The 27,062-nt window shown below is 39.8% G+C and overlaps 1 protein-coding gene and 1 non-coding gene across 2 annotated transcripts in view; both read right to left on the bottom strand.

Moving 5' to 3' along the window:
• The window catches only part of LOC124719624 (coagulation factor IX-like), a 111,669-nt gene extending 86,208 nt beyond the window's left edge, over positions 1 to 25,461 (bottom strand). Inside the window, exons 1-2 of the mRNA XM_047244841.1 lie at positions 25,456 to 25,461; positions 9,282 to 9,462 (exon numbers count right to left, since the gene is read on the bottom strand). Coding sequence (XP_047100797.1) covers positions 9,282 to 9,462; positions 25,456 to 25,461 — 187 coding nt within the window. The remainder of the gene's footprint in view (positions 1 to 9,281; positions 9,463 to 25,455) is intronic.
• Trnat-ugu lies at positions 3,780 to 3,854 on the bottom strand. The gene has a single exon. It is a non-coding gene; the product is annotated as a tRNA-Thr (tRNA).
• Positions 25,462 to 27,062: the final 1,601 nt, after the last annotated feature.

Raw genomic sequence — 27,062 nt, 5'->3', positions numbered from 1 at the left:
TCTGAGACGCCTGTACACTTCCCTTGTTGAGAGCCCTTCGTAGCACAAAGTAACAATGCGGACGTGAACGAAGTGCGGTATTGACCGTCAAGGCATGGTTGAAGTACAGGCAACAAGAACTGTGTACCTTCTTCCTGGTGGAAAGACTGGAACTGATTGGTTGTCAGACCCCCTCCATCTAATAGGCACTGCTCCTGCATGGTTGTTTATATATTTGGGTGGGTTTAGTGACATCTCTGAACAGTCAAAGGGACGGGACTGTGTCTGTGATATAGTATCTACAGTCAACGTCTATCTGAGATGCTGAAGGAATTAGATTAGAAAATGAGACACTTAAAGTAGTAAAGGAGTTTTGCTATTTGGGGGGAGCAAAATAACTGATGATGGTCGAAGTCGAGAGGATATAAAATGTAGACTGGCAATGGCAAGGAAAGAGTTTCTGAAGAAGAGAAATTTGTTAACATCAAGTATATATTTAAGTGTCAGGAAGTCGTTTCTGAAAGTATTTGTATGGAGCGTAGCGATGTATGGAAGTGAAACATGGACAATAACTAGTTTGGACAAGAAGCGAATAGAAGCTTTCGAAATGTGGTGCTACTATGCTGAAGATAAGGTGGGTAGATCACATAACTAATGAGGAAGTATTGAATAGGATTGGGGAGAAGAGAAGTTTGTGGCACAACCTGACTAGAAGAAGGGACCGGTTAGTAGGACATGTTCTGAGGCATCAAGGGATCACCAATTTAGCATTGGAGGGAGGCATGGATGGTAAAAATCGTAGAGGGAGACCAAGAGATGAATACACTAAGCAGATTCAGAAGGATGTAGGCTGCAGTAGGTACTGGGAGATGAAGCTTGCACAGATAGAGTAGCATGGAGAGCTGCATCAAACCAGTCTCAGGACTGAAGACCGCAACAACAACGTCTATCTTCAGGAATTCTGCGTGCCGGGAAGATGCAAAACTTTTTTTGATGTGTGTAGTATGTTATATTCGTTTGCTACTATTTTTGTGAAAATGATCTGTTCAATGTAGTTTATAAAAACATTTGCTAAGGCCCCTGACAATTGGGACCCCATTGGTAATCTATCTTCATGTAAATAAAATTCATTACTGAACTGGAAGTATTAATTTTGTTCTGTGTGTGTGTGTGTGTGTGTGTGTGTGTGTTGGGGCTTATGAGCGCTCAACATCGAGGTCATCAGCGACACACATTAAAAGGAACGAATGTGGACAGACCTAATAAAACTGAAGCACACACTCAAAGAATTTTGTTCTGTTAGAAGCTTTATTTATGTATCTCCTTAATCTGTTCATCAGGGAGTTGACTACATGTTTTCAGGTTCTTATCTACGATTTCTACTGTTTCTGGTACTGATTTGCTGGAATACACGTTTTCTGTATCAAATGGGGGGAGTGGTGCTGTGTCTGCCATTTTTATATTTTTTATTTGTTGTAGTGTAGTGTTTTTAATGGTTCTGTCTTCTTGTACTTTTAAATTTTCAGACAGTAATTTTAATGTGTATCCTGCAAGCTTGTAAGTGGGGGATTTTCTAAAATCCAGTACTGATATTACTGGAAGATTCAGTTTGTGGATCTTGAGTTGGCTTTGGAGAAGAGGAGCAGTGGGCTTTCAGTTATCTGGGATCTGTTTGTTGGGTCTGATTTTAATTTTGTGATGCCATTTTGTGAGATGAACTATTGTGTTTTTTCAATGTCTTGTACTTTGTCTATAAGTACACCTGTGTTCCCCTTGTCTGCTTGTCAAATGACGACGTTTTGATTTTGAAGATTTTTCTAAGTTTTTTGAGTGTCATAGATTCTGTGTGTGTTGCCGTGTTTTCATACTGGTTATTATATTATGGATTTATTTTTTACTATTTCTCCAGTTAATCCACTGTTGACACCATTGTTTTCTCTCCCATCTCGGTAATTTCCAAGTATTATTGCCTATTGAAGTCACGAGGTCCAAACGATGACATATCGAACAAGCGATCCTAAATTGATCCTGCAACTCTGGTAGCGGGCGTTATGAGTATGTATACGGTGGTCACTGTAGCAATGACAGAAGAAGGGTGTTACAAAAATACTTCTAATTACAAAGGAGATGACTTACCTTACTTGTCGTTGGTGTTGTCATCATGTGAAAGTCCATGTGATGTGTAAGCTATAGGAACAATTCCCGTTTTGCCATAGTCTGGGTAAACTCTGCCAATATCGTGCAAGAATATGGGTAGAGCTTCACATGCGTTAACTTCTTCCTGCAAACACAAGTTGTGGAAACAGTGGTACTGAAACAAGTAAAGTTCATCTCTCTATCCTGGACGCCCTTCTCTTTTAATGGAAAATTTCACAGATTTCCATAGCCGCTCGATGTTTTGTGTGTGCACACTAGGGTCATCCAAAGACATGAACTCTACAGAGCTGCTGACGAACTCTTGGTCAAATCCTTCTGCTTTGAGTGTCTTGTAGGACTGAAACCCGTCTGTAATGACTTTACTACCAGGCAGTATTAAGTACATAATTGGACGCACTAAAGTGACCTTGTCTCTGGGTAATACTCTGACAACAACACTTCCAGGACTCTTGTTCTATTCCACCAAATACCCAAATATGATAGATTTCACTCTTTGGAGGTTGTCCTTTCTGGTTCTTTCTTCTTGCTATGTGAGATTTGTCCACTTCAACAACTCTACGCGGTCCACCAACTGGTACACTGTTTGTCACTACCACATAACACACTTCCTTGCAAAATCCGAAATAGTCGCACACGGTATTAGCAGATAAGTCAGTTTCTGATGCTGTCGCTTGCAAGGTGTAGCCTTGAATCCAGCAAGATAGAAGAATTACGCTGGTCTGGATGGATAATGTGGAAGAGTCGGACCATGTGTTCTTCCTACCACTCCATTTTCCGCAATGATATTGTAACGGTATGTCAGCATCGAAACTCTTCTAACAAAGTTTTACCACCACAGTCTACACAGTCCCTCATTTCCTCATCTGGTAGTACTCCATATTTGTGACAAAAGTCAAACAATTTTCTATGCTGGATAAGCATGGAATTAGATTTTTCTATGTGAGAGAATCCGCCGAATAAACATACATAAAAAACACCAGACATACCACTCTCTACCGACATAAATCGTCTGGGTTTTCCTAGAAAATCACAAGTAATTCGCAGGGGTATGTACTTTAGAGCAACTAAGGGAACGACGGAAAGCAGACAAAAATGACAATCACAAATAATTGATCATAACACCTGCCACCTGAGTCGCATGATCGATTTAGGATTGCACGTTCGATACGAATCGTTTGGACCCCGCAACTTCGATACGCAACCATTCTTGAAAATTACCCCCACCTCCCCTTGTCAATATACTTTATGCTCTTATAATTAGATTTTCTATATAATCTTCATCTATTTCTGACTTTACATTGTATTTTAATCCTTTCTCTGTCTTTATTTACTGTTTATTTGTGTCTGCAAGGTTAACTGATCTTGGGTAGAATTTGTGTGTGTGTGTTTTTGTTGATTGTGTGTAGAGATATTGTGTTGTGATTGGAGTTTTGAGTTGACTAATCTTTCTTCTATGAACTGTTGCATTCTTAATATAGCAGTTTTTACTTGACTTTGTACCTTGTTGACCAGATGGGAGCAAGCCGCTAGTTTATAAATGGTATTTGTAAGCTGCAAATGTGTCTTATATAAATGGGAATGGGATCACTGCTGTCAGCTGCAGTGGGACATTAAGCAGAATCAGCAGCGATGAGCAAAAATATGTACCGGACCGGGATTTGAACCCGGGTTCTCCTGCTTACAAGACAGGTGTGGTAACCACTGCACTATCCAGGGCACAGCGTTATGGTAACTGTGCGAACATCTCGGTATACCTCAGGGCAGATTCACACTCCCACTGTGTGCCACCTATAACTCTTAATTTAGCTCTTATTTTGTAGCGTATAGGGATTTTATTTCAAATTTTAAACACATGTTCTGAGCAGCATGCCTTGCTTTTTGAGCATTGGGTGAACTGTTTGTAATCATTACATTGATGTATTTATGTACAAGATCATTTAATTTCCATATGGTGTTGGATTTAATGTATTGTATGGTTCATGAACGTTCAGTTGAAGTCTTTTCTATTTCTGGTATAGACCACATGGAAATACCTGGCTTGGTGCGCACACACACACGCCCCCCCCCCCCCCCCCCCCCCCCCCGCCCACACACGAGAGAGAGAGAGAGAGATAAACATAAGAGAAATGAACAGACATTTCAGTTTATGTTTTGTTAGGTTGGCAATGTGTATGTAAACAAACCACACAGGATGAGATACACAGTGAACTCAAAATCAGAATAAAAATGTTCAAAATATAAAGACATGCTTATGTTTTGTAAACCGAGAGATAGTGCAATGTCCAGCAGGTGACTAGAGGAGAGAAAATGAAGAGGCCATTACAAATGCGAAGAATTGTGTAAGTAATCACTTATTTCCATAAAAAGCGAGAAGTGGACTGTTTTATAATCTACGAGTAATATATCAAAACAAAAGTGTGCCATTCCTATTATTATATGTCCCACTGAAGATGCCTTAAAGTGAAAAAAGGTGAACCGCGTCCGGGAGAACAAAGTACAGTGCAGCAAGAGAATGTGTTTTTATTTACAAAACATTGATTTGACAGATGTTTGACATTATCTAGTTTATCATGTATATGATGGACTATATATGAATTGTATACATACATTGTACTACCAGTGCAAAAATATTCTTGCCAGAGCACAAAAAAATGTTAATATGTTCCTCTTACAAACACTGACAGAAAAGCAGAGAACCAGCTGCCTCAATCCTCATTCCACCTCCCTCACCAAAAATTTTGGCAAGCAAAAATATTCACACTCGTAACATAAACATTCTAAATCTTTTTACCCAGTCTCTTTTTGTTGTTAACCCTTCATGCTCAGCATATCCCTCACACTGTTGGTGTCTATAGATGTGTGTGTCTCTCCCACCGTCGCCTCTCACTTACATCGATTCTTTTGTTTTTCCCACTGCCACTGTCTCCACCATACCTTGGCAGCTCAAAAATTCTGGGGGAGGTACAACTTACTATTTTGCCTATACACATGTTTAAAATTTTGGTCAAAAATGCTTCCTCCCCTATATCAACATGTTAAAACTGGGAGGGTCCAGACCTCAAGCCTACGTACTGTCTCCGCTCATCTGTATTTTTCATTTTCACTGTCTCCTCTCTCTTTCGTTCTCACTGCTTTTATCTCCATCCACCACTCTTTCTCATTTACTGCCACTGTCTCACTGACCAATATTTCACCTCTCTTTGTTTCCAATTGCTATTGTCTTCATCCATCTCTCACCCTCTTCCACTGCCAGTTTCCTTGTTCCACTGCCAGCGTCTCCTCTCTCTTTCTCCCCCACCATCACCTTCCCTCTGCTACTCCCTTTCAGCACAAAAATGCGTGAATACGTTCACATACCAAAATTTTTGGTGAGGGAGGCAATATGAGGATTGAGACAGCTGGTTCCCCACTTTCCTGTCAGTGTCTTTTGAATGTAGAACATATTCACCTTTTTTGTTTTCTGACAGGAGCATTTTTCTACTGGTTCCATTCTTTTCCTTGTTGCAGCAGTGTATAAAATGAATTCTCTAGGTCACTACAGTTTTGACAACTTATTTATAAGCTTCAACTCCTGTATATACTTTAACACATATAAACAACGAGTAAGTATGCATAATACAAAGTTAATTCAGAACTGTTTGCTTAACATTTTTTCTGGATTCTTTGCTCACCAATAGCCAAGTCACTGAAAATGCCCGGCTTAATTTTTTTGACGATTTGTCATGAATAGAAATTAGTTAAGTGGCCATCCCCACAATTACTACTTTTGGTACCCAAAAATAATGGTTTTTTTGAGTGTATCTTGAAAATGGATACAAATTTTTGAGAACAGGAAAATGGTGTTTCTAGATAAATGTTTAAACAATGCACAGTTAAAATTTGAGCCATTTGCTATGGTTAATTATTGACATATATGTGGCCCACAGGGCAAAAATCACCCAAACACTGTTTTTGTGATTTCTACGTAAGTCCATTCTGCGTAAGTACAGTAACTCAAACTCTGGCTCTTGGTAATCGATAATTATATTGAAAAAAAGTTTTAAAGTTCCCCAAGAAAATCATCTGAAGATCATATAGTAAAAATGTCAATGATCTGTCACAAATATAACAAAGGAAAATCCAGGATGGAATGTAACAATATTACAAAAAGGATAGCTGCTACTCACGGTATAGCAGCGATGCTGAGTCGCAGATAGGCACAAGAAAAAGACTGTCAGACAGTGAGCTTTCGGTCAACAAGGCCTTCATGGAAAATAGACATACCCACACACACTCATGCAAACACAACTCACTCGAGACTGGTCTCAGTGGCCAGTTGCCATGTGTGTGAGAGTTTGCATGAATGTGTGTGTGTGTGTGTGTGTGTGTGTGTGTGTGTGTGTGTGTGTGTGTGTGTGGTCTATTTTCAACAAAGGCCCTGTTGGCCAAAAGCTCACCTTCTGACAATCTTTTTGTTGTGCCTATGTGTGACTCATCATGTCCACTATGTCATGAGTAGCACTATACTTTTCATAATATTGCCATGAATCTAATTGTGGAAGTGACCATCCCCACGACTAATACTTTTTGTAACCAAAAATTATGGTTTTTTGGGTCTTCTCAGGAACCATGAATAAATGGTGCTTTCATAAGCTGCCTGAAGTCCATCCTAGACCACATCTAATGCAAGGAACCAACCAATTTGGCCAGTTTGCCTGGGCTGCACGAGACGTGTAATGTTCAAATTTTGATGCTGTACTGCAGGATAGCTACAGTATGTCTGTTCTTCCAACAGGTACATAAATGGTCGCTAGGCCCCAAGGTCTATCTAAAACATTCGGCCACTTATCTCTGTAACCAAAATAACCTGAGATAGGACCCCTGAAAAATCGTATTTTTGTGTGCACGTTTTGGAATATATTGGTATTGTTTAGTATTGTGCACAGAAAGTGGAGTATTACGTTTCTTTACAGCCGTAATTGAGCAAGGAGACGAAGCCTTCCGTAGCCATAGTTGAGGCAATGATCAGGTAACTAAGAGGTACAGAAGGACAATATTAAATACTCAGTGAATAAATCATGACCAACTAAGAATGAGATTTTCACTCTGCAGCAGAGTGTGCACCGATATGAAACGTTCCTGGCAGATTAAAACTGTGTGCCCGACCGAGACTCGAACTCGGGACCTTTGCCTTTCGCGGGCAAGTGCTCTACCATCTGAGCTACCGAAGCACGACTCACGCCCGGTCCTCACAGCTTTACTTCTGCCAGTATCTCGTCTCCTACCTTCCAAACTTTACGGAAGCTCTCCTGCGAAACTTGCAGAACTGGCACTCCTGAAAGAAAGGATACTGCGGAGACATGGCTTAGCCACAGCCTAGGGGATGTTTCCAGAATGAGATGATAGAGCACTTGCCGGTGAAAGGCAAAGGTCCCAAGTTCGAGTCACGGTCCGGCGCACAGTTTTAATCTGCCAGGAAGTTCCGTGACCAACCAAACTGGAACCCTACAATGTCCAGCTTGCAAGGCATGTCCGTAATGTTCACACAGAGATTCGAATGCAGTCCCTGGCCCCTCCACCACTGCACTCCCACACCCTCTCTGCCTGCCAGCCACATAGGACCAGTCCCCCACAGCCAAGTGGAGAGTGTGCACCACTAGTGAAAATACTGGGACATCCAGGATGTCAACACTTCACCAGAAGATGACAAGTAAAGTGTGTTTCAAAAGTCTGGGAAGACATTCAAAAATTTATTGCAGCTGAACAAATAGCATTACAAAATAACAATATACATAACTGAAAGAGCAAACTTGTAAATTTTTTTTCTCATTGCAGGTGTAACACACAATTTCAGGTATGGTCACTAGTAGGTATTGTAATCAAGATGGTGCTTTCTGGAGCTCAGAAGACTTTCTGCATGCTAGAATTTGACAAAACAAAGACTGCAACGGGTGTCTAACAAAAATAAAGGATGAAGTATGAGAAAAAAATCATCAACCAGAAAGGCAATCTACAATTGGGATTGAAACTGGGTGTTTGTGTGTCAAGAAGAGAAGTGGTCAGCCAGGTGTGAATGCACAAGGAGTCCAGCAAAATCTCTATGCAGAACTCCAAATGAATCAGAAATGTCAACAGTGACTGTGTGGCATGTTTTGCAGTTAGTGCAAAAGTTATATCCCAAAACAAAGACAAGTGATTCGAGTTTTGCTGTGCACTGCTGGTCGAAGACGATTGTTTAGTGGATTCGATAACTTTTTTGGACGGGGCAACATTTTGTATAAATGGGAAAGTAAACAGGCACAATTGTAGTATTTGTGGAACAGAAAACCACATAACATTGTTGAGCAAGAGCAAGATTCTCTGAAGATGAATGATTATTGTGCCGTACCTTGCAAGAAATTTCATGGGCCTTTCTTCTATGGAGAACATACTGTTACTGGCGTCCTTCATTCAGATGTTGCAGAACTGGTTAATGCCATTGTTGCAAACAGACTCAGAGAACTTTGTCCTTCAGTTAGTTGATGCACTCCCATATTTTCACCAAGACGTAAGGGCATATCTGAACACCGTGCTACCCAATCGCTTGGTCACGGTGGAGCAGCAGACCGATGGGAGCTAAAATGGTCTCTTAGGTCCTTAGACATTACTCCTCGTGAGTTCTTTTTACGGGGTTATATAAAGGACCTTGTTTAAGTTCTTCCTCTCTCAGGTGGTGATGTGCGATTGAAAAGGCGAATTGAACAAGCAACAGCCACAGTCTGGGAAGATATGTTGGTCTGCTTGTGGCCCGAGTTCACTTATCACACTGACGTCTGTAGACTCACAAATGGTTCCCATATGGAACAAAAGTGTTCCCAAACTTTTGAAAAACACTGCACGATGTTTGCTGAAACTTCGCGCTATCTTAACACTGTCACTTGGACGGAAACCTCAGAGCTTCTTACGATTAGAGGGATAATCGTACAAAAACAGTTCTAAGTAATCTTTGTAGGAAATAGATTTTAAAGAGATTTTCTATCACAAAGAGAGAGGTGTCCCTCGGTGGATGCCTGCAGACACAATTCGTGGCAACCTCATCGCAGCTTTTGACTTTAAACGTCAGATGACAGACTACAGTGTCAGTTACAGTCCTTAATTACAAAGTCACAGGATGTACTTTAACTCACCATGCCCCGGATTTCTGGCACCATTCAGGCAAAGTGCAGCTGACAGAATGGCCGTGGGTGACACGATGGTGCCAGTGCAGTACACTCGATCCGGGATCTCGAGCAATGCGAGCCAGGGCAACTGGCCTGGATCCGCCTCGACAGCTGGGCTGCGCTCCATATGCTGCTTTGCGATGATTGCCTGTCGAATGGGAAGACTTAATTATACTTATTTCCTTACCGAGCTAGTTAAAGTATAAAAGACAATCAATCGTAGTAAAAATAAATAAATAAATAATGTAAAAGTGAGACACTGAAAAGAAAATTGTGCACACTAACAATGAAGCCATAAAATCAGTTAATGGGGTTTTGTATTTAGAATACAACTGAATGTACAGCAAAGGAAGAAATAGAAGGGAAAAAATTGATTTTGGTAAATTATAAGTACATATACAAAGTGTTACAGGAGGAAAAGTAAATATTTTAGGAAGTTATAATGCAGACTAATCCAAATAAAAGACTCCATATAAGGTGTACAACTTTTATGAGGGCACGGCTTTCCATAGCCCTAACGATCAAATTCATTGTTTATTTTTGTTTGTGGACTTGACCTTTTGGCAATTGCCACAGGCAAAATTAAATCTTCTGGTGAATATTACACTTAGATAATGTACCACCTGATGATAGGATGTGTAGGTGCCTGTCATGCTGTTAGAACTTGCTCATCATTATAGCCTCTTCGAATAAGCTTGTTTTCAAGAAAGCCTAGATAAAGGCTCCCCTGTAAGATGTCCGTGATTGTTACGCCACAACGTATCCAGTATTTTTTGAAAATGTGTCTCCAAAAAGGCATCTGAGTTTTCATCTACTGCCGATGTGAGTTGTGGGTGCTGTTGCTACCCTCATAAGTGAAAGTGACTTCATCAGCAAATTGTATTGACGAGATAAACAAAAATGATCATATTTCTTGGTCATGTAGATCCCTGGAACTGCCCCCTTCAGATTTTTGACTGCGTGTATGAAAGGAAAAGTCTACAAATAACAGGTAAACACAGAGATGAATTGATTGCTCAAACTATTAATACTGCTGCCATCATAAACAAAAACCAAGAAGAGCTCAAAAGGGCTACATGTGGTTTAGTCATGAGAATTTGCACTGAAGTAAGAGATTGAATTTATGAAACTTCGCTTCTGACTTAATTTCCATTTTGTGACATCTGAACTATTTGTCTGTCTTGCAGGCTGACAGCCATACTTTTGTAAGAAATAAATTAAAAAGATATTGTATGGAATATTTTATTTGAATTAATCTGTACCACCACATCTGAAAATATAGCCTATTGTTGTTGTTGTTGTTGTTGTTGTTGTTTTCTTCAGTCCAGAGACTGATTTGATGCAGCTATCCTTGCTACTCTATCCTGTACAAGCTGCTTCATCTCCCAGTACCTACTGCAGCCTACATCCTTCTGAATCTGCTTACTGTATTCATTTCTTGGTCTCCCTCTACGATTTTTTCCCTCCACGCTGCCCTCTAGCGCTAAATTGGTGATCGCTTGATGCCTCAGAACATGTCCTACCAACCGATCCCTTCTTCTAGTCAAGTTGTGCCACAAACTCCTCTTCTCCTCAATCCTATTCAATACCTCCTCATTAGTTACGTGATCTACCCACCTTACCTTCAGCATTCTTCTGTAGCACCACATTTCAAAAGCTTCTATTCTCTTCTTGTCTAAACTATTTATAGTCCATGTTTCAGTTCCATAGATGGCTACATTCCATACAAATACTTTCAGAAACGACTTCCTGACACTAAAATCAGTACTCGATGTTAAATTTCTCTTCTTCGGAAACGCTTTCCTTGCCATTGCCAGTCTACATTTTATATCCTCTCTACTTCGACCATTGTCAGTTATTTTGCTCCCCAAATAGCAAAACTCCTTTACTACTTTAAGTGTCTCATTTCCTAATCTAATTCCCTCAGCATCACCCGATTTAATTCGACTACATTCCATTATCCTTGTTTTGCTTTTGTTGATGTTCATCTTATATCCTCCTTTCAAGACACTGTCCATTCTGTTCAACTGCTCTATTAAGTCCTTTGCTGTCTCTGACAGAATTACAATGTCATCGGCGAACCTCAAAGTTTTTGTTTCTTCTCCATGGATTTTAATACCTAGTCCGAATTTTTCTTTGTTTCCTTTACTGCTTGCTCAATATACAGATTGAATAACATCGGGGAGAGGCTACAACCCTGTCTCACTCCACTCCCAACCCCTGCTTCCCTTTCATACCCCTCGACTCTTATTACTGCCATCTGGTTTCTGTACAAATTGTAAATAGCATTTTGCTCCCTGTATTTTATCCCTGTCACCTTCAGGATTTGAAAGAGAGTATTCCAGTCCAAAGCTATCTCTAAGTCTACAAATGCTAGAAACGTAGGTTTACTTTTCCTTACTCTTTCTTCTAAGATAAGTCTTAGGGTCAGTATTGCCTCATGTGTTCCAACATTTCTAAGAATTCTTTACAGATGAATGGAAAAACTGGTAGAAGCCGACCTCGGGGAAGATGAGTCTGGATTCTGTAGAAATGTTGAAACATGTGAGGCAATACTGACTCTACGATTGGGGATATGAAAGGGAAGCAGTGGTTGGGAAGGGAGTGAGACAGGGTTGTAGCCTCTTTCCGATGTTATTCAATCTGTATATTGAGCAAGCAATCCATGGAGAGGAAATATAAGGTTAAGGTTTGCCGATGACATTGTAATTCTGTCAGAGACAGCAAAGGACCTGGAAGAGCAGTTGAACGGAATGAACAGTGTCTTGAAAGGAGGATATAAGATGAACATCAACAAAAGCAAAACGAGGATAATGGAATGTAGTCAATTAAATCAGGCGATGCTGAGGATATTAGATTAGAAAATGAGAAGCTTAAAGTAGTAAATGAGTTTTGGTATTTGGGGAGCAAAATAACTGATGATGGTTGAAGTAGAGAGGATATAAAATGAGAATGGCAATAGCAAGGAAAGTGTTTCTGAAGAAGAGAAATTTGTTAACATCGAGTATAGATGTAAGTGTCAGGAAGTCTTTTCTGAAAGTATTTGTATGGAGTGTAGCTATGTATGGAAGCGAAACGTGGATGATAAATAGTTTAGACAAAAAAAGAATAGAAGCTTTTGAAATGTGGTGCTACAGAAGAATGCTGAAGAGTAGATGGGTAGATCACATAACTAATGAGGAGGTACTGAATAGAATTGGGAGGAAGAGAAGTTTGTGGCACAACTTGACTAGAAGAAGGGATCGGTTGGTAGGACATGTTCTGAGGCATCAAGGGATCACGAATTTAGTATTTGAGGGCAGCGCAATGGGTACAAATCGTAGAGGGAGACCAAGAGATGAATACACTAAACAATTTCAGATGGATGTAGGTTGCAGTAGGTGCAGGGAGACGAAGAAGCTTGCACAGGATAGAGTATCATGGAGAGCTGCATCAAACCAGTCTCTGGACTGAAGGCCACAACAACAACATGTGTTAGGGGATGAAAGTTTCTATGGAGTATCACTAAAAGAATGCAAAAGGCTTGATTAACAAAAACTTGGACTCCAGCTACCACAATTGCTTTTTGGTCAGAAGTACATTCAGAAGAGACAATGCTTTTGTGGCCTAATTGTCATGAAAAGCTTAGAAGTTGTTGCAGTCTGTGAACAATATAAAATTCGTTTAAAGAGAAACAAAAAATCTATGCAGAGTATACAGTCTGCACAAGTGAAGCAGCGAGCACTTACAATGTGGGGTACTATAATCTGCACGCCACAAGCATCACTCATTGGAGGGTTCTCTCACAGTAGCTACAGGCCACATGTCGTAAGATTGTGCTTTATTTTCAGGAGAGTGAGAAGGACTTCTTTATACCTGAGCGGCCAGAAAGAGGCATGTCACTGCCTCATAATAGGTTTCACCAATGACAACTTATTATCTATCGCTTTCAGCGACTCATCTTCTCACCGCTGCATGACCTTGAACCTCAAAAGTGAGGACATAGCACATAGGGAGACATGCTTATACAGCTGCTATGCCCACTAATTCATTTGCCTAATTCCCTTGATTGTTTCAAGTGCACAAGAAGTCGGTGGCCTACGCCAAAAAAAATAAACAACCAAAGACATTAAGTGCCAAAACTGAAACCCTTTTACAACAGAGGAGAGAAATGATAATCCAAGCCGATCGTGACATGGTAGCGTATTCCGAACTATGTATGGCAGTGCAAAGAGAAATGAAAACTGACATACAGAAATTCACTGAAGACACCTTACGAGCAAGCTTGGAGAACAATACAAGTTTAAAGTCAGCCAAAAGCAAACTCACAGTCGGTAAAAAGCAGGTTATCGCACTCGATGGAAATGTCAGTCGAATCACTGAAAAGGGAGGAGGTTTTGAAGTTCATCAGAGACTTTTTATAGCAATTTGTATAGCAATCCACAGGAAAATTTGAGTGTATCTAAATTAAATGATGTACCTAGTGTTCCAGATATACTCCCATCAGAAGTCGTGTGTGCTCTAGATAGCATGAAGAAGGGAACAGTGCCGGGTCAGGATGAGCTCAGTGTTGACGTCCTCAAACTGGCAGGAGAGGTAACAATAAATCACTTGGCAAAAGTATTTACTTCCTGCCTGCACTATGCTTCAGTCCCACTATTGTGGAACAAGGCTAAGATTATTTTGATACACAAGAAAGGAAGTATTCACAATATTAAAAACCACCGTCCTATCAGCTTGCTCTCAATTTTGTACAAAATTTTCACAAAGGTCTTGTTAAACCAAATTAGTTCCACCCTAGACTCAGCCCAACCTATAGAACAAGCAGGATTCCGGAGCAATTTTAGCACTATTGACCACATTCTGACCATTAGTGAAGTGATAAGCAGAGCGAATGAATACCAACTGCCTCCTTGTATTGCCTTTGTTGACTTTGAAAAGGCATTTGACTCCATTAGCCATGTAGCTGTCCTCCAAGCTTTGAGGGAGCAAGGAGTGGGAGCAGCATACATTGAAGTGCTCAGGAAAATCTACGAGAATTCTTCAGCTTATGTTAACATTGGCGAATCAACTCAAGAATTCCGCATCATGAGGGGTGTCAAGCAAGGCGATCCCATCTCCCCAAAACTGTTCTCTGCTGTATTGGAAATGGCTATGTCAAAGCTGAGCTCGGAAGGTAAGGGAATTAGAATTAATGGGCGCTAAATGACCATTCTGCTGTTGCTCTCATGATGGAACTACTTGGAGAAGCTTTATTCACTTCACTTCTTCACATGACATTTCTCCAACTGCAGGCTCTTGTGTAATGTACTGTCTTACATCACGCATGTTTTTTTAAGACCAGTTGTTTTTTAATAGCGATATCAGCTAACATATTCAAGCGTAAGCACAGTCTCTAAATGTCTAGCTCATTTCTGAAAAACTCAGTTGATTTTTTCAAATTTCTTTCAGCTCTGTTTACTAGAAGCAAGCACTCTGGTTCAACTGCAATGACTTGTGAGAGTCCAGTTGAAGCAAACCACTCAGTGCAAGATTTCGCTGTTTCACAAACTTCAATGTAAATAGCTTTGTAATATTCCTTAGGGGTTTTGAAAGTGTGCGGTAAGCTGGGTTCATTGTTTTCATACTTCCTTGGTATACTTCGATTCTGAGGAAGTGAAGGATCATCAACTTGTGAAGGTTTTTCTTTTAAATACAATTCCCAAAAGTGTTCAAAACTATCACGCCTTCCATATGATATACAAATCAAGCCCTCATATATTTTTTCCAGATCAGCAACACTTATATGAGGGCATTAAATTTTTTCACTGATATCATCTACTGGGTTCATTGCATGGCAATAAAGATGTAAAAAGAAATAAGTCTTGAATTGTAACATTGACTCAAGATAGCCTGCACATTTGTAACATGCATCTGTTTTGTTCTCTGCAGAAAATGTTTCAAAAACTCTAGAAGTTCTTCAAAGTTTTTCAGTACTCTCAAGATACTAGAAGCTCGCATAGTCCATCGAGTTGGGCAAAGGGGTCATAGACTAGCTTGGTCGTTGGCACTCTCACAGCGTATGCTTCTGAAAAGTCCCATCCTTTTGTTGGATTCCCTTACGGTGTTTATTAAGTAGTTGGCTAAAGCCATAATATCGCTCATAGACGTAATGTGGCAGAGACTGTCTACAACTGCCAACTCTAAACTGTGAGCAATGCAGTGCACATGACATGCTTTTGGTTGTACATCCAAAACTAACTCTTTTTAGTCCTTTGAACTTGCCTCTCATATTCGAGGCACCATCATGGCGCTGTCCACTTAAGTTATCCATTGACAAATCAAGACGAGCAAAAACGTCTTTTAAAATATTAAACAAGAGTTTGCAATTCAGTGTTAGGGGTCTCGTATAAGCCAATAAAGTCTTTGTTGATGATTAAGGAATCATCAACAGTATGACTACAAAATGACACTTGTTCATGAATCTAAGAACCACTAGTTTCATCAACCATAATAGAAAAATGTTCAGTCTTCTTGACTGAAGCCAATACCATCCTCAACACAAGACTTTCCTAATAGATCAATGATCTCGTTTTGAATATTGTGGGACATCCACTTACACCCAGCATGCCCTAACCAATCTTTAAACTCAGGTATGTCTTTCTTTCGGAGTTCCAACAATTGAAAACAATTTCAGTTTACATCTTCATCCCCTCTAATTGCTAGTCCTTATTGGCATAGAAATTGCACGATAGTATAAAGAGCTAATGGCCTTTCTTCATATCACTATCTAACTGTTCATTCAATTGGGAGGCCACACTTGGGTTAGTGATAGAATTAGTTTCAGAACACCTTCTTCATGCATAAACGTATTTTCATGAAGACGGAATTTTTCCAAAGCCTTTTTCCAGTTAGAAAAACATATGGAAGAAAATGCATCTTCTTGTTTTGAAGAAAATTGTAATAGATTTTTAGCATCTGCCTCTTTTTCGGTAGATGCTTCATATTCTAGCCATGTATATTTGATCAACCAAAACTTCTGAAATGATCTTCCCTTACTGGATTGTCCAGGTTTCGGCTGTAAACGGTTCTCGCCTGAAGATGACGAAGCAACTGGCAACAATAATTGTTGGAGGTTGACTTGCAGTATCATCAACTTCCAAGCTTGTCTTTTTGGTAGCAAATTTATCCATTGCAAACTTAATTCACAATACACTAACAGACTAAAGTAAACAAACAAAATATAGTCATATAAAATAGTCCACTAAAGTCGGAACACTAAACACGTCTGCAGCATGCACTTAACGAAACTATCCACGCTGAATGACCACGACAACAGGGTGGGCTTTATATAGCTGCAGCGTTGTAATGTCTTGAAGTGTCAGGCGATGCGAGGAGGAGGGTTCCAGGCACTTCTGCTCCAGTCCTTTTGATGTCACCAAGGTCACATCGCTGGCCCGCCGGCGCCAGACTTTACCCAAAGGTTCACGCACTGGGACAAATGCTAAATGTGCCCACAGCACCGTAACACTATCATGATTCACACCACTTTCAATTAACCTGCTTACTACCATAATAATTATTTGTCTTAACTCATTACTGAATGTATTTTAAAAGGTATCTATCGTTGAACAAGGAAAATAAAAAATTCCAACATAATTTTGTGATTTTACAAAGCATAATATAACTAATCCTTCCCCCCATGAATCATGGACCTTGCCATTGGTGGGGAGGCTTGTGTGCCTCAGCGACACAGATAGCAATACGGTAGGTGCAACCACAACGGAGGGGTATCTGTTGAGAGGCCAGACAAACATGTGGTTCCTTAAGAGGGGCAGCAACCTTTTCAGTAGTTGCAGGGGCAACAGTCTGGATGATTGACTCATCTGGCGTTGTAACACTAACCAAAATGGTCTTGCTGTGCTGGTATTGCGAATGGCTGAAAGCAAGGGGAAACTACGGCCGTAATTTTTCCCGAGGGCACTTAGTTTTATTCTATGGTTAAATGATGATGGCGTCCTCTTGGGTAAAATATTCCGGAGATAAAATAGCCCCCCATTCGCATCTCCGGGCGGGGACTACCAAGGAAGACGTCATTATCAGGAGAAAGAAAACTGGCGTTCTACGGATCGGAGCGTGGGATGTCAGATCCCTTAATCGGGCAGGTAGGTTAGAAAATTTAAAAAGGGAAATGGATAGGTTGAAGTTAGATATAATGGGAATTAGAGAAGTTCGGTGGCAGGAGGAACAAGACTTTTGGTTAGGTGAATACAGGGTTATAAATACAAAATCAAATAGGGGTAATGTATGATGAGATAAAAGAAATTATTCAGACAGTGAAGGGAGATGAAAATTTAATAGTCATGGGTGACTGGAATTCGATAGTAGGAAAAGGAAGAGAAGGAAATTTAGTACGTGAATATGGAATGGGGGTAAGGAATGAAAGAGGAAGCCGCCTGGTAGAAGTTTGCACAGAGCATAACTTAATCATAGCTGACACTTGGTTCAAGAATCATAAAAGAAGGTTGTATACATGGAAGAAGCCTGAAGGTACTGAAAGTTTCAGATAGATTATATAATCGTAAGACAGAGATTTAGGAACCAAGTTTTAAATTTTAAAACCTTTCCAGGGGAAGATGTGGACTCCAACCACAATCTACTGGTTATGAACTGTAGATTAAAACTGAAGAAACTGCAAAAAAGTGGGAATTTAAGGAGATGGGACCTGGATAAACTGACAGAACCAGAGGTTGCAGATAGTTTCAGGGGGAGCATTAAGGAACTATTGACAAGAATGAGGGAAAGAGATATAGAAGAATGGGTAGCTCTGAGGGATGAAGTAGTGAAGGCAGCAGAGGAGCAAAAAGGTAAAAAGAAGAGGGCTAATAAGAATCCTTGCATTACAGAACAGATACTGAATTTAACTGATGAAAGGAGAAAAATCAGAAATTCGTAAACGAAGCAGGCAAAAAGGAATACAAACGTCTCAAAAATGAGATCGACAGGAAGTGCAAAATGGCTAAGCAGGGATAGCTAGAGGACAAATGTAAGGATGTAGAGGCTTATCTCGCTAGGGGTAAGATAGATACAGCCTACAGGAAAATTAAAGAGACCTTTGGAGAAAAGAGAGCCACTTGCATGAATATCAAGAGCTCAGATGGAAACCCAGTTCAAAGTAAAGAAGAGAAAGCAGAAAGGTGGAAGGAGTATATAGAGGGGCTATACAAGAGCGATGTTCTTGAGGACAATATTATGGAAATAGAAGAGGATATAGATGAAGATGAAATGGGAGATATAATACTGTGTGAAGAGTTGGACAGAGCACTGAAAGACCTGAGTCGAAACAAGGCCCCCGGAGTAGACAACATTCCATTAGAACTACTGACAGCCTTGGGAGAACCAGTCCTGACAAAACTCTACCATCTGCTGAGCAAGATGTAGGAGACAGAAGAAATACCCTCAGACTTCAAGAAGAATATAATAATTCCAATCCCAATGAAAGCAGGTGTTAACAGATCTGAAAATTACTGAACTAGCAGTTTAATAAGCCACAGCTGCAAAATATTAACACGTGTACTTTACAGACGAATGGAAAAACTGGTGGAAGCCGACCTCGGGGAATCAGTTTGGATTCCGTAGAAATGTTGAACACGTGAGGCAATACTGACCCTATGACTTATCTTAGAAAATGGATTAAGGAAAGGCACACCTACATTCCTAGCATTTGTAGACTTAGAGAAAGCTTTTGACAATGTTGACTGGAATACTCTCTTTCAAATTCTGAAGGTGGCAGGGGTAAAATACAGGAAGCGAAAGGCTATTTACTATTTGTATAGAAACCAGATGGCAGTTATGACTCGGGGGGCACGAAAGGGAAGCAGTGATTGGGAAGAGAGTGAGACAAGGTTGTAGCCTATCCCTGATGTTATTCAGTCTCTATATTGAGCAAGCTGTAAAGGAAACAAAAGAAAAGTTTGGAGTAGGCATGAAAATCCACGGAGAAGAAATAAAAACTTTGCAGTTCGCCAAAGACATTGTAATTCTGTCAGAGACGGCAAAGGACTTGGAAGAGCAGTTGAATGGAATGGACAGTGGCTTGAAAGGAGGATATAAGATGAACGTCAACAAAAGCAAAACGAGGATAATGGAATGTAGTCTAATTAAATCGGGTGATGCTGTGGGTATTAGATAAGGAAATAAGACACTTAAAGTAGTAAAGGAGTTTTGCTATTTGGGGAGCAAAATAAATGATGATGGTCGAAGTAGAGAGGATATAAAATGTATACTGGCAATTGCAAGGAAAGTGTTTCTGAAGAATAGAAATTTGGTAACATCGAGTATAGATTTAAGTGCCGGAAGTCGTTTCTGAAAGTATCTGTATGGAGTGTAGCCATGTATGGAAGTGAAACATGGACAATAAATAGCTTAGACATGAAGAGAATAGAAGCTTTCGAAATGTGGTGCTACAGAAGAATGTTGAAGATTAGGTGGATAGATCACGTAACTAATGAGGAGGCATTGAATAGGATTGGGGATAAGAGATGTTTGTGGCACAATTTGACTAGAAGAAGGGATCAGTTGGTAGGACATTCTGAGTCATAAAGGGATCACCACTTTAATACTGGAGGGCAGCGTGGAGGGTAAAAATAGTAGAGGGGGACCAAGAGATGAATACACTAAGCAGAATCAGAAGGATGTAGGCTGCAGTAGGTACTGGGAGATGAAGCTTGCACAGGATAGAGTAGCACGGAGAGCTGCATCAAACCAGTCTCTGGACTGAAGACAACAACAACAATATAACTAATAATTTCCTTAAATTATTGGGGTGTTCTGTCCCGGGAAAGTTGGGTGTGGGGGGATACATGTCTTGGATTAAGTTATGAGACAGCCACCCCCACTGCCAAGAACATTTTACTCTGTGTTTACATTCAAGCAGTTTAAAAATGGCAAGGCATTCTAGTAAATAACCAGCAATTTTTAATGCAGGATACTTTTCAGTTGCTCACTTAAGGATCTGCCCACAAAGATGCAACTGCTGACTGATCGGCTGCAGTGAACATTCAAGCCATATCAAAAATGACAATGCACTGACCTACAATATCTCCAGCCAAGAATAAATCCGACCAACAGATGTGCAACCCCCACCCCCTCCTCTCTGTCTCTTCTTTTTCTGTCCCTCCGGGCACGTGATTCCTGCCCGTAGGTGGGAACAACTGAAAGAAACTTCATTCACACTTATTTAAATGCTCACAAAGCCATAGTTTACAAAACTGTGTTCATAGTCATAGAGCTAAGTGAAATAGTAAGTGCATGTTATGATTTCATGTCATGTAAACTACTATTCTTTTGCCTTATGCTAACGTGATGTACGAAACATTAATGCAAGCAAATTATTATTATTATTGTTAAATTCTAGGCATGTTGTTGTTGTGGTCTTCAGTCCTGAGACTGGTTTGATGCAGCTCTCCATGCTACTCTATCCTGTACAAGCTGCTTCATCTCCCAGTACCTACTGCAGCCTACATCCTTCTGAATCTGTTTAGTGTATTCATCTCTTGGTCTCCCTCTATGATTTTTACCCTCCACGCTGCCCTCCAATACTAAATTGGTGATCCCTTGATGCCTCAGAACATGTCCTACCAACCGATCATTCTAGGCATAGGGATTTATTTAAAATTTAAAGTTACAACGTATTTTATTTGGGGCAAGGTGGGGAGGGGAGACAGCGAGAAACCATCCATTATCTCAAAAACCCAGTCTTGGATCTGTGCCTGATGTCAAGAAGACCATGTCTTATTTTGTACCTCCAGCCACGCAGTCTCTGAACACCCAATAAATCCCTGTCTGCAATGTGTTTCAGTAAATAGACGATAATAGGTTTCAAAGTTCAGTTACTGGGAGATGGAGGAGGAAACAAACAACATTCAACCATTATAAATGTAGTTGGGGGGGGGGGGAAAAATCAGGTTGAGATTTGCTACAGGTGAACGTAGCAGGGATTAGTCTTACCCTACAGCTCCCTATAGCACCAAGGAAGTTATTTCCTGATGTGTTTAATCCATTTTATCGTCCTGTCCTTTTTTGTTCAGTGTTTCATCCATATTCCTTCCCTGACCAATGCTGCAAAGAACCTCATTTCTTACCTTTCCAATCCACTGAATTCTTACAATCTCTCTGTAGCACCACATCGCAAATGTTTTGATTCTCTTCTTTCCCAGTTCTTCCATAGCCCACAACTCATTCCAAACAATGCCATACTCTACAACGCATTCTCAGAAATTTCTTCCCCCAATTACGCTCTACATCTGATACTAGACTGATTAAAATTACTTGATACTTCCAATTTCTTGTCTGGTTTTATCCCGAATCCTGAATCTGGTCTTTTTATTTCCTATTTCATCACACATGATAACTACACCATCACACACACACACACACACACACACACACACACACACACACACACACACACACACAATGCTAACAAAATGCACTCATTTCATACAGGGCACTAACCAAACACTACTGGATTCTTCCACAAGATATGGTTCAGGGTCATATGTAGTTATCTCTGATACCGGCTTACATTAGATAAGCTTTGCACAATATTGCATGAAGCCAAATTTCAGAAGGCTACAACTAATCATTACATCTAGGTAATTAGATTCATAAATATAACACCTGTGCCACAATGTGATGGTTTAAGGCGGTGGTTAGTGTACAAACCTGATGTATGGAAGATTGTAGGAGCGAATCTCGAAAAATGCACTAATCAAAAACTTTGACATCATTTTTATTCAAATAACTGGTTTAAATGTAATTTTTGTTATTTCTAACACTTTTCTTTATTATTTTCATCATTGTATTGACTGTTTTATTTCCTCTTTATTTTTCTTGCTATATTTGTTTTTGTTGGAATCCGCTTGTGTAACCTATAACCCGCAACCAAGTGCCAACCAGGGCTGCTCATCAGTTGGTAACGTGGCAGACCATATAGCCAGTGCGAGGGTAGTTTCAGGTAACTAACGACAGCGAGGAATTACAGTTTGCTTTTATTGTTGAAACTGAAGTTTTGCTGTCTTGAGTTTGTTCATAGAGGTTAGCCTTAAACACAATGAACAAAGTGATCACGATTTTAGTTCTGCCACAGATTGCCGTTTTCTCAGATACACTCAACATCACAAGGCGGTGGTTAGGTTAGGACACAAGTTTAAATTGAAGGCTACAAAACACGTCATCTGTTGCAGTTCAATCACTGGTCACTTAAAATCAGCTACTAACAGTGCATCTCCCATTTCCATCATCCCTCACAGCAGCTGCTTCTAACATTGCTCTGCATTACACATTAACAGCATTTGTGAAGTGACCCACTGGGTTTGTGTGATGCCTAGAACACGGTGGTAGCCGGCAGCAGATGTGGCAACACTGATGTGACAAGTAACAGATCTCAACAATCAAATAATTTTAATCAGATTATAGTAGCTTTTTTCTTTTTTTCCTTCTTTAACTAAGTAATGCCCTCTCTGACTCTACTAGTTTACTTCTTTACAGGCTCCTTGCTTTGATCATTGTTCATTATTTTGCTTCTCAAATAGCAATATCTTCACTTCAGCCACTAATGTGATCCCCAGTTCTGACGTTAAGCTTGTTGCGTAACTCATTTCTGTTACCTCTCCTCATTATTTTTAATCTTTCTTTGGATTACTCTATGTTCACTGGGTTGTTCATTCCATTCAACAGGTCTTGCAATCTTCTGCACTTTTATGTTTCAACAGAAATTATGAAAGCTGGAGGGAAAAGTGATACAATATGAACATGCAAGAATGTTTACAGATGGCCTGCAGAGAAAGGCAATCCCCCAAAAGCTCTAAAATACACTCTAGATTTTCCTTCATAAAAGTGGGGACATGACAAATTATATACTTACCAGTCTCCTTAAAATACTGTACAAATATTGGAGAAAAAAGATTTATTTCAATGGGGCAAAACAATGAGCTGGTTATCAGAAGTTTATATAAACAATGGCTCATTTGAAGGTTTTGAATGGAGCACTTTATCTGAAACTGATGGAGTTCCATAAAGCTTCTGACTCCATTTCAACAATATCTGCAATGACAGTCTTTGAAAACAAGGGACTGACTCAGCAACATTAATATACTGATGCTGATCAATCAAAATACTGGTCACTTTGAGATTGAATGCCACCTTGCGGGATTGTGAGCACACAACACAGTAATGAAAGTATACAAACGGAAAAGAAACAAATGGAGAATATGTCTAGTAATGATATGAGCTCCAAAGGGGAAACACAATGACATAAGCAATTCTGACAAAGGGCAGGTTCTTGCATCCCCACGCAAGGGGATGAGCATCTTGGAAACAGCAGACAGTAGAATTTGAAGGGACCGTTACAGTTGTGGAGTTTGTCAACATTACACTGGAAACCACCTGCATTCCTCGATGGCTTCTCTGACAGTGAAGGCACCTTCCAGCAAGACAATTTGGCAAAACTAGAATCATGCTACAGCTGCTTGATAAGCATGACAGTGAACTCAAGTTGATGTCTTGCAACCAAATTCAACTGGTCTGAACTCAATCTGGGACACAAACAAGCCCATAATTTGCAGGAATGGTGTGACCTGCCTGTTGATATCTGATGCCACATACCTCCAAAAACCTACCAATGGCTTGTCAAATACATGCTATGCAGAATCACTGCTATACTGCATTCTAAAAGTGAACGAATATGCTATTAAGAAGTTGGACACAATGTACTGGCTAATTAATGTGTAAGCACATCAGATTTCACCAAGACAGTGAGAAATTAAGAATGGAAACAAATTTGAAACAAGGAGATTCCATATTGTGAAAACTGTTCTCAGCAATTCTATAAAAAAGTTTCAGATTTTCAAACTGGGAAAATTAAGGAGGACTAGGGTAAGTCAATTATTGTCCACAACTGAGTTATTGTTTTTTGTTCATTTTGGTAGTACTGTTGTTTTACATTGATGACACATGCTTTGTTTATTTGTTGTTATATCTCTGCAATTTTCAAGCTGCTAGGTTAGTTTTGTTATTGCTGTCGTGCTGTTAATCATGGCTGCTCTGCTGCCTATTTGCACCAAAGAAGAGCAGCGTTCAGTGATCCGTTTTTGTGGTCGGAAGGCATATCACGGGCTGAAATTCATCGAAGACTTTTGGTACAGTATGGGAACAGTGTTTTGGCACAACGGAGTGGCTACAAATGCATTGAAAAATTTCAAAATGGTTGCACAAGTGTTAAGCATGAAGGAGCCGGACTACCGTTTACCACAACAAATTAAGAAACCATTGAACATTCATGTGAAATGATTCTCTTAGACAGACTATTAACTATTGATGAAGTGGCACATCATCTCCAAATTAGTCGCAGTTCTGCCTACAAAATCATCCACAACAGGCTTGGGTTTAATAAAGTCTGTGTAAGATGTGTCCCAAAACAACTCACACAGTTGCATAAACAAACGTGCTTGGATATCCACAAAAAACATTTTGATCACTATTGCAACAAAGGGAACAACTTCTTGGACAGGATCATTACTAGTGACAAAACGTGGATCCATCATTACGAGCCGGAGAGCAAACAGCAGGGTATGGAATGGAAACATCCAAATTCGCTGTGCATGAAAAAGTTCAAGACCCAATCATCTGCAGGAAAACTGATACAGCTTTTGGGGTGCACAAGGTCCAGTACTGGAACATTATGGGGAAAAGGGTGCAACAATAAACATTGTACGTTACAGTGAGGTGTTTACTGCCAGGCTAAAGCCTGCAATTTGAAGCAAACACTGAGGATTGCTGTCAAAAGGTGTTGTGTTGTTGCACGACAATGCCCGTCCGCATTGAAGTACTGGATCATCTTCCATGTAGTCCCGAACTTGCCCCTTCTGACTATCACTCGTTTGGTCCACTCAAAGTGGTATTAATGGGGCCATCGATTTGCCTCAGACGAAGCAGTGAAGAAACAATGCATTCCTGGCTCGCGGCTCAACCGAGACCCTTCTTTTATGAGGGCATCAGGAAGCTTGTACGATGGACCAAGTGCGTTGAAATGCGAGGAATATCAAAAAATGATGTTCTTGTGAGTTTCCTATTTGATTACAATTAAATTTTATAAGAACTTTGTGGATAATAATTGACTTACCTTCATATTAATGGAACATATTTGAAAGTTTGTTGGTGATATTCAACAACAAGTAGATGAACATAACAAAAGTAGGCCTGAAAATCAGTTATTGTCAGACTAAAACACTGGTTAAGCAACACAATGAAAGGAATATTACAGAAATAAACAATGAAGTCACATAAGTTGTTGATGAGCTTTTATGCTGAGGACAGTTGAAATCAATGACTTGAGGAGAGCAAAGGAAGGAAACAGAAGGGTGGAAACGGACTTATGCAGTTTTCCAAACTAAGACTCACATGTGTCTGAAAAAGAAGACTTACAATCAGTTTGTATTAATACATTTTACTCGTGTCAGTAAGTAAGAGAGAAATGTGAGAAAAACATCACGTAACTGGGATTGCCAGATGAACAACAAAGACAGAGAGAAATCCATGCTGGTAATTACGGTGAGAGACAGGAAGATAACAGATGGGCCAGGGAATCAGAGATGTATTGCAAATGAAAAGGTTGTGGGCGGTCATTTTGCCAGGAGAATGGATGTTAGTTGGAGTGAAGGAGTTCTCTGTTAGATTCTAAGAGATGAGGAAACCCCAAGACGATGGTTGATTGGAGGTGGGGCAGTGATATCAGGAAACATGAAAGACAGATGGGTACTGCGTATCTAGAGGTTGAAATGCATGGAGAAGTCTGGAGAGGGCCTTTATCCAACAGTGTAGGTCAGATGACTAATGATGATGAATATTTTAGGTGTTGCTTTTCATAACCATCATATAGGTACAATAACTACTCCAGATGTGCAGGATGCGAGAACAAAAGTTGATTCATAGACTGGAAACTTTAATAATTAAGCAACAAAATTGGAATCCATACCAATTCAAAAGAAAATTAATAACTTACTGTATTAGTAATTCATCCCACAAATTATCTCTATTTCTTCATTTAAGGGGTGAAACTTTCTGTTAATTACATGGCAAGGAGCATCTTAACAAATAGTCATGTTCTGTAAGTAACTCATTATTTACTAATAAAAGACAATATTTTCCTTGAAAAATATTGTAATCAAGTATAAGCTACTAATAATAGTTAACCTGCAGCTACATAGTATTATTAGTAACACAGTATGCAGATTATGTTTACATGAAGTCCCTGTCTTACGTTAATGTATACCTTGACTACTTCAACATCCCCGAAAATTCTTCTTATTGGTGGGATCTATGGAAGACGGTGAATGAATGAATAAAAATCACTGTGTACCAAAAAATGAGTGGCATGTAGAATATACAAGACTGTTAACATGACAGCAGAGTTGCAATGTATCATCACATAAATTTTAAATATTTTTTCAATAGTTCATAGATTCACACAATGTGACCACAAATCCCAGCCACTGCCAGTATAGTACTACTGCACTCACAATGATCACTTTTAAATTACTTTTTGTTGAGGGTGCTCAATCTCATGATTACTTGCACCCTTACACACATTACGTGTGTGTTTGTTAGGGCTTTAGTGCATAAAACATCCAAGGTCATAAGCATCCAAATCATGACCTAAAACTGGACATTTTCTATAGAGTACACTTTGTGGTCCTTGAAGTTGAGCATAGTCAGCATTTAGATGGATAA

Source organism: Schistocerca piceifrons, chromosome 11 (genome assembly GCF_021461385.2).
Source record: "Schistocerca piceifrons isolate TAMUIC-IGC-003096 chromosome 11, iqSchPice1.1, whole genome shotgun sequence".
In the NCBI taxonomy this organism is placed as follows: Eukaryota; Metazoa; Arthropoda; class Insecta; order Orthoptera; family Acrididae; genus Schistocerca; species Schistocerca piceifrons.
This window is presented reverse-complemented; position numbering and strand designations above follow the sequence as displayed.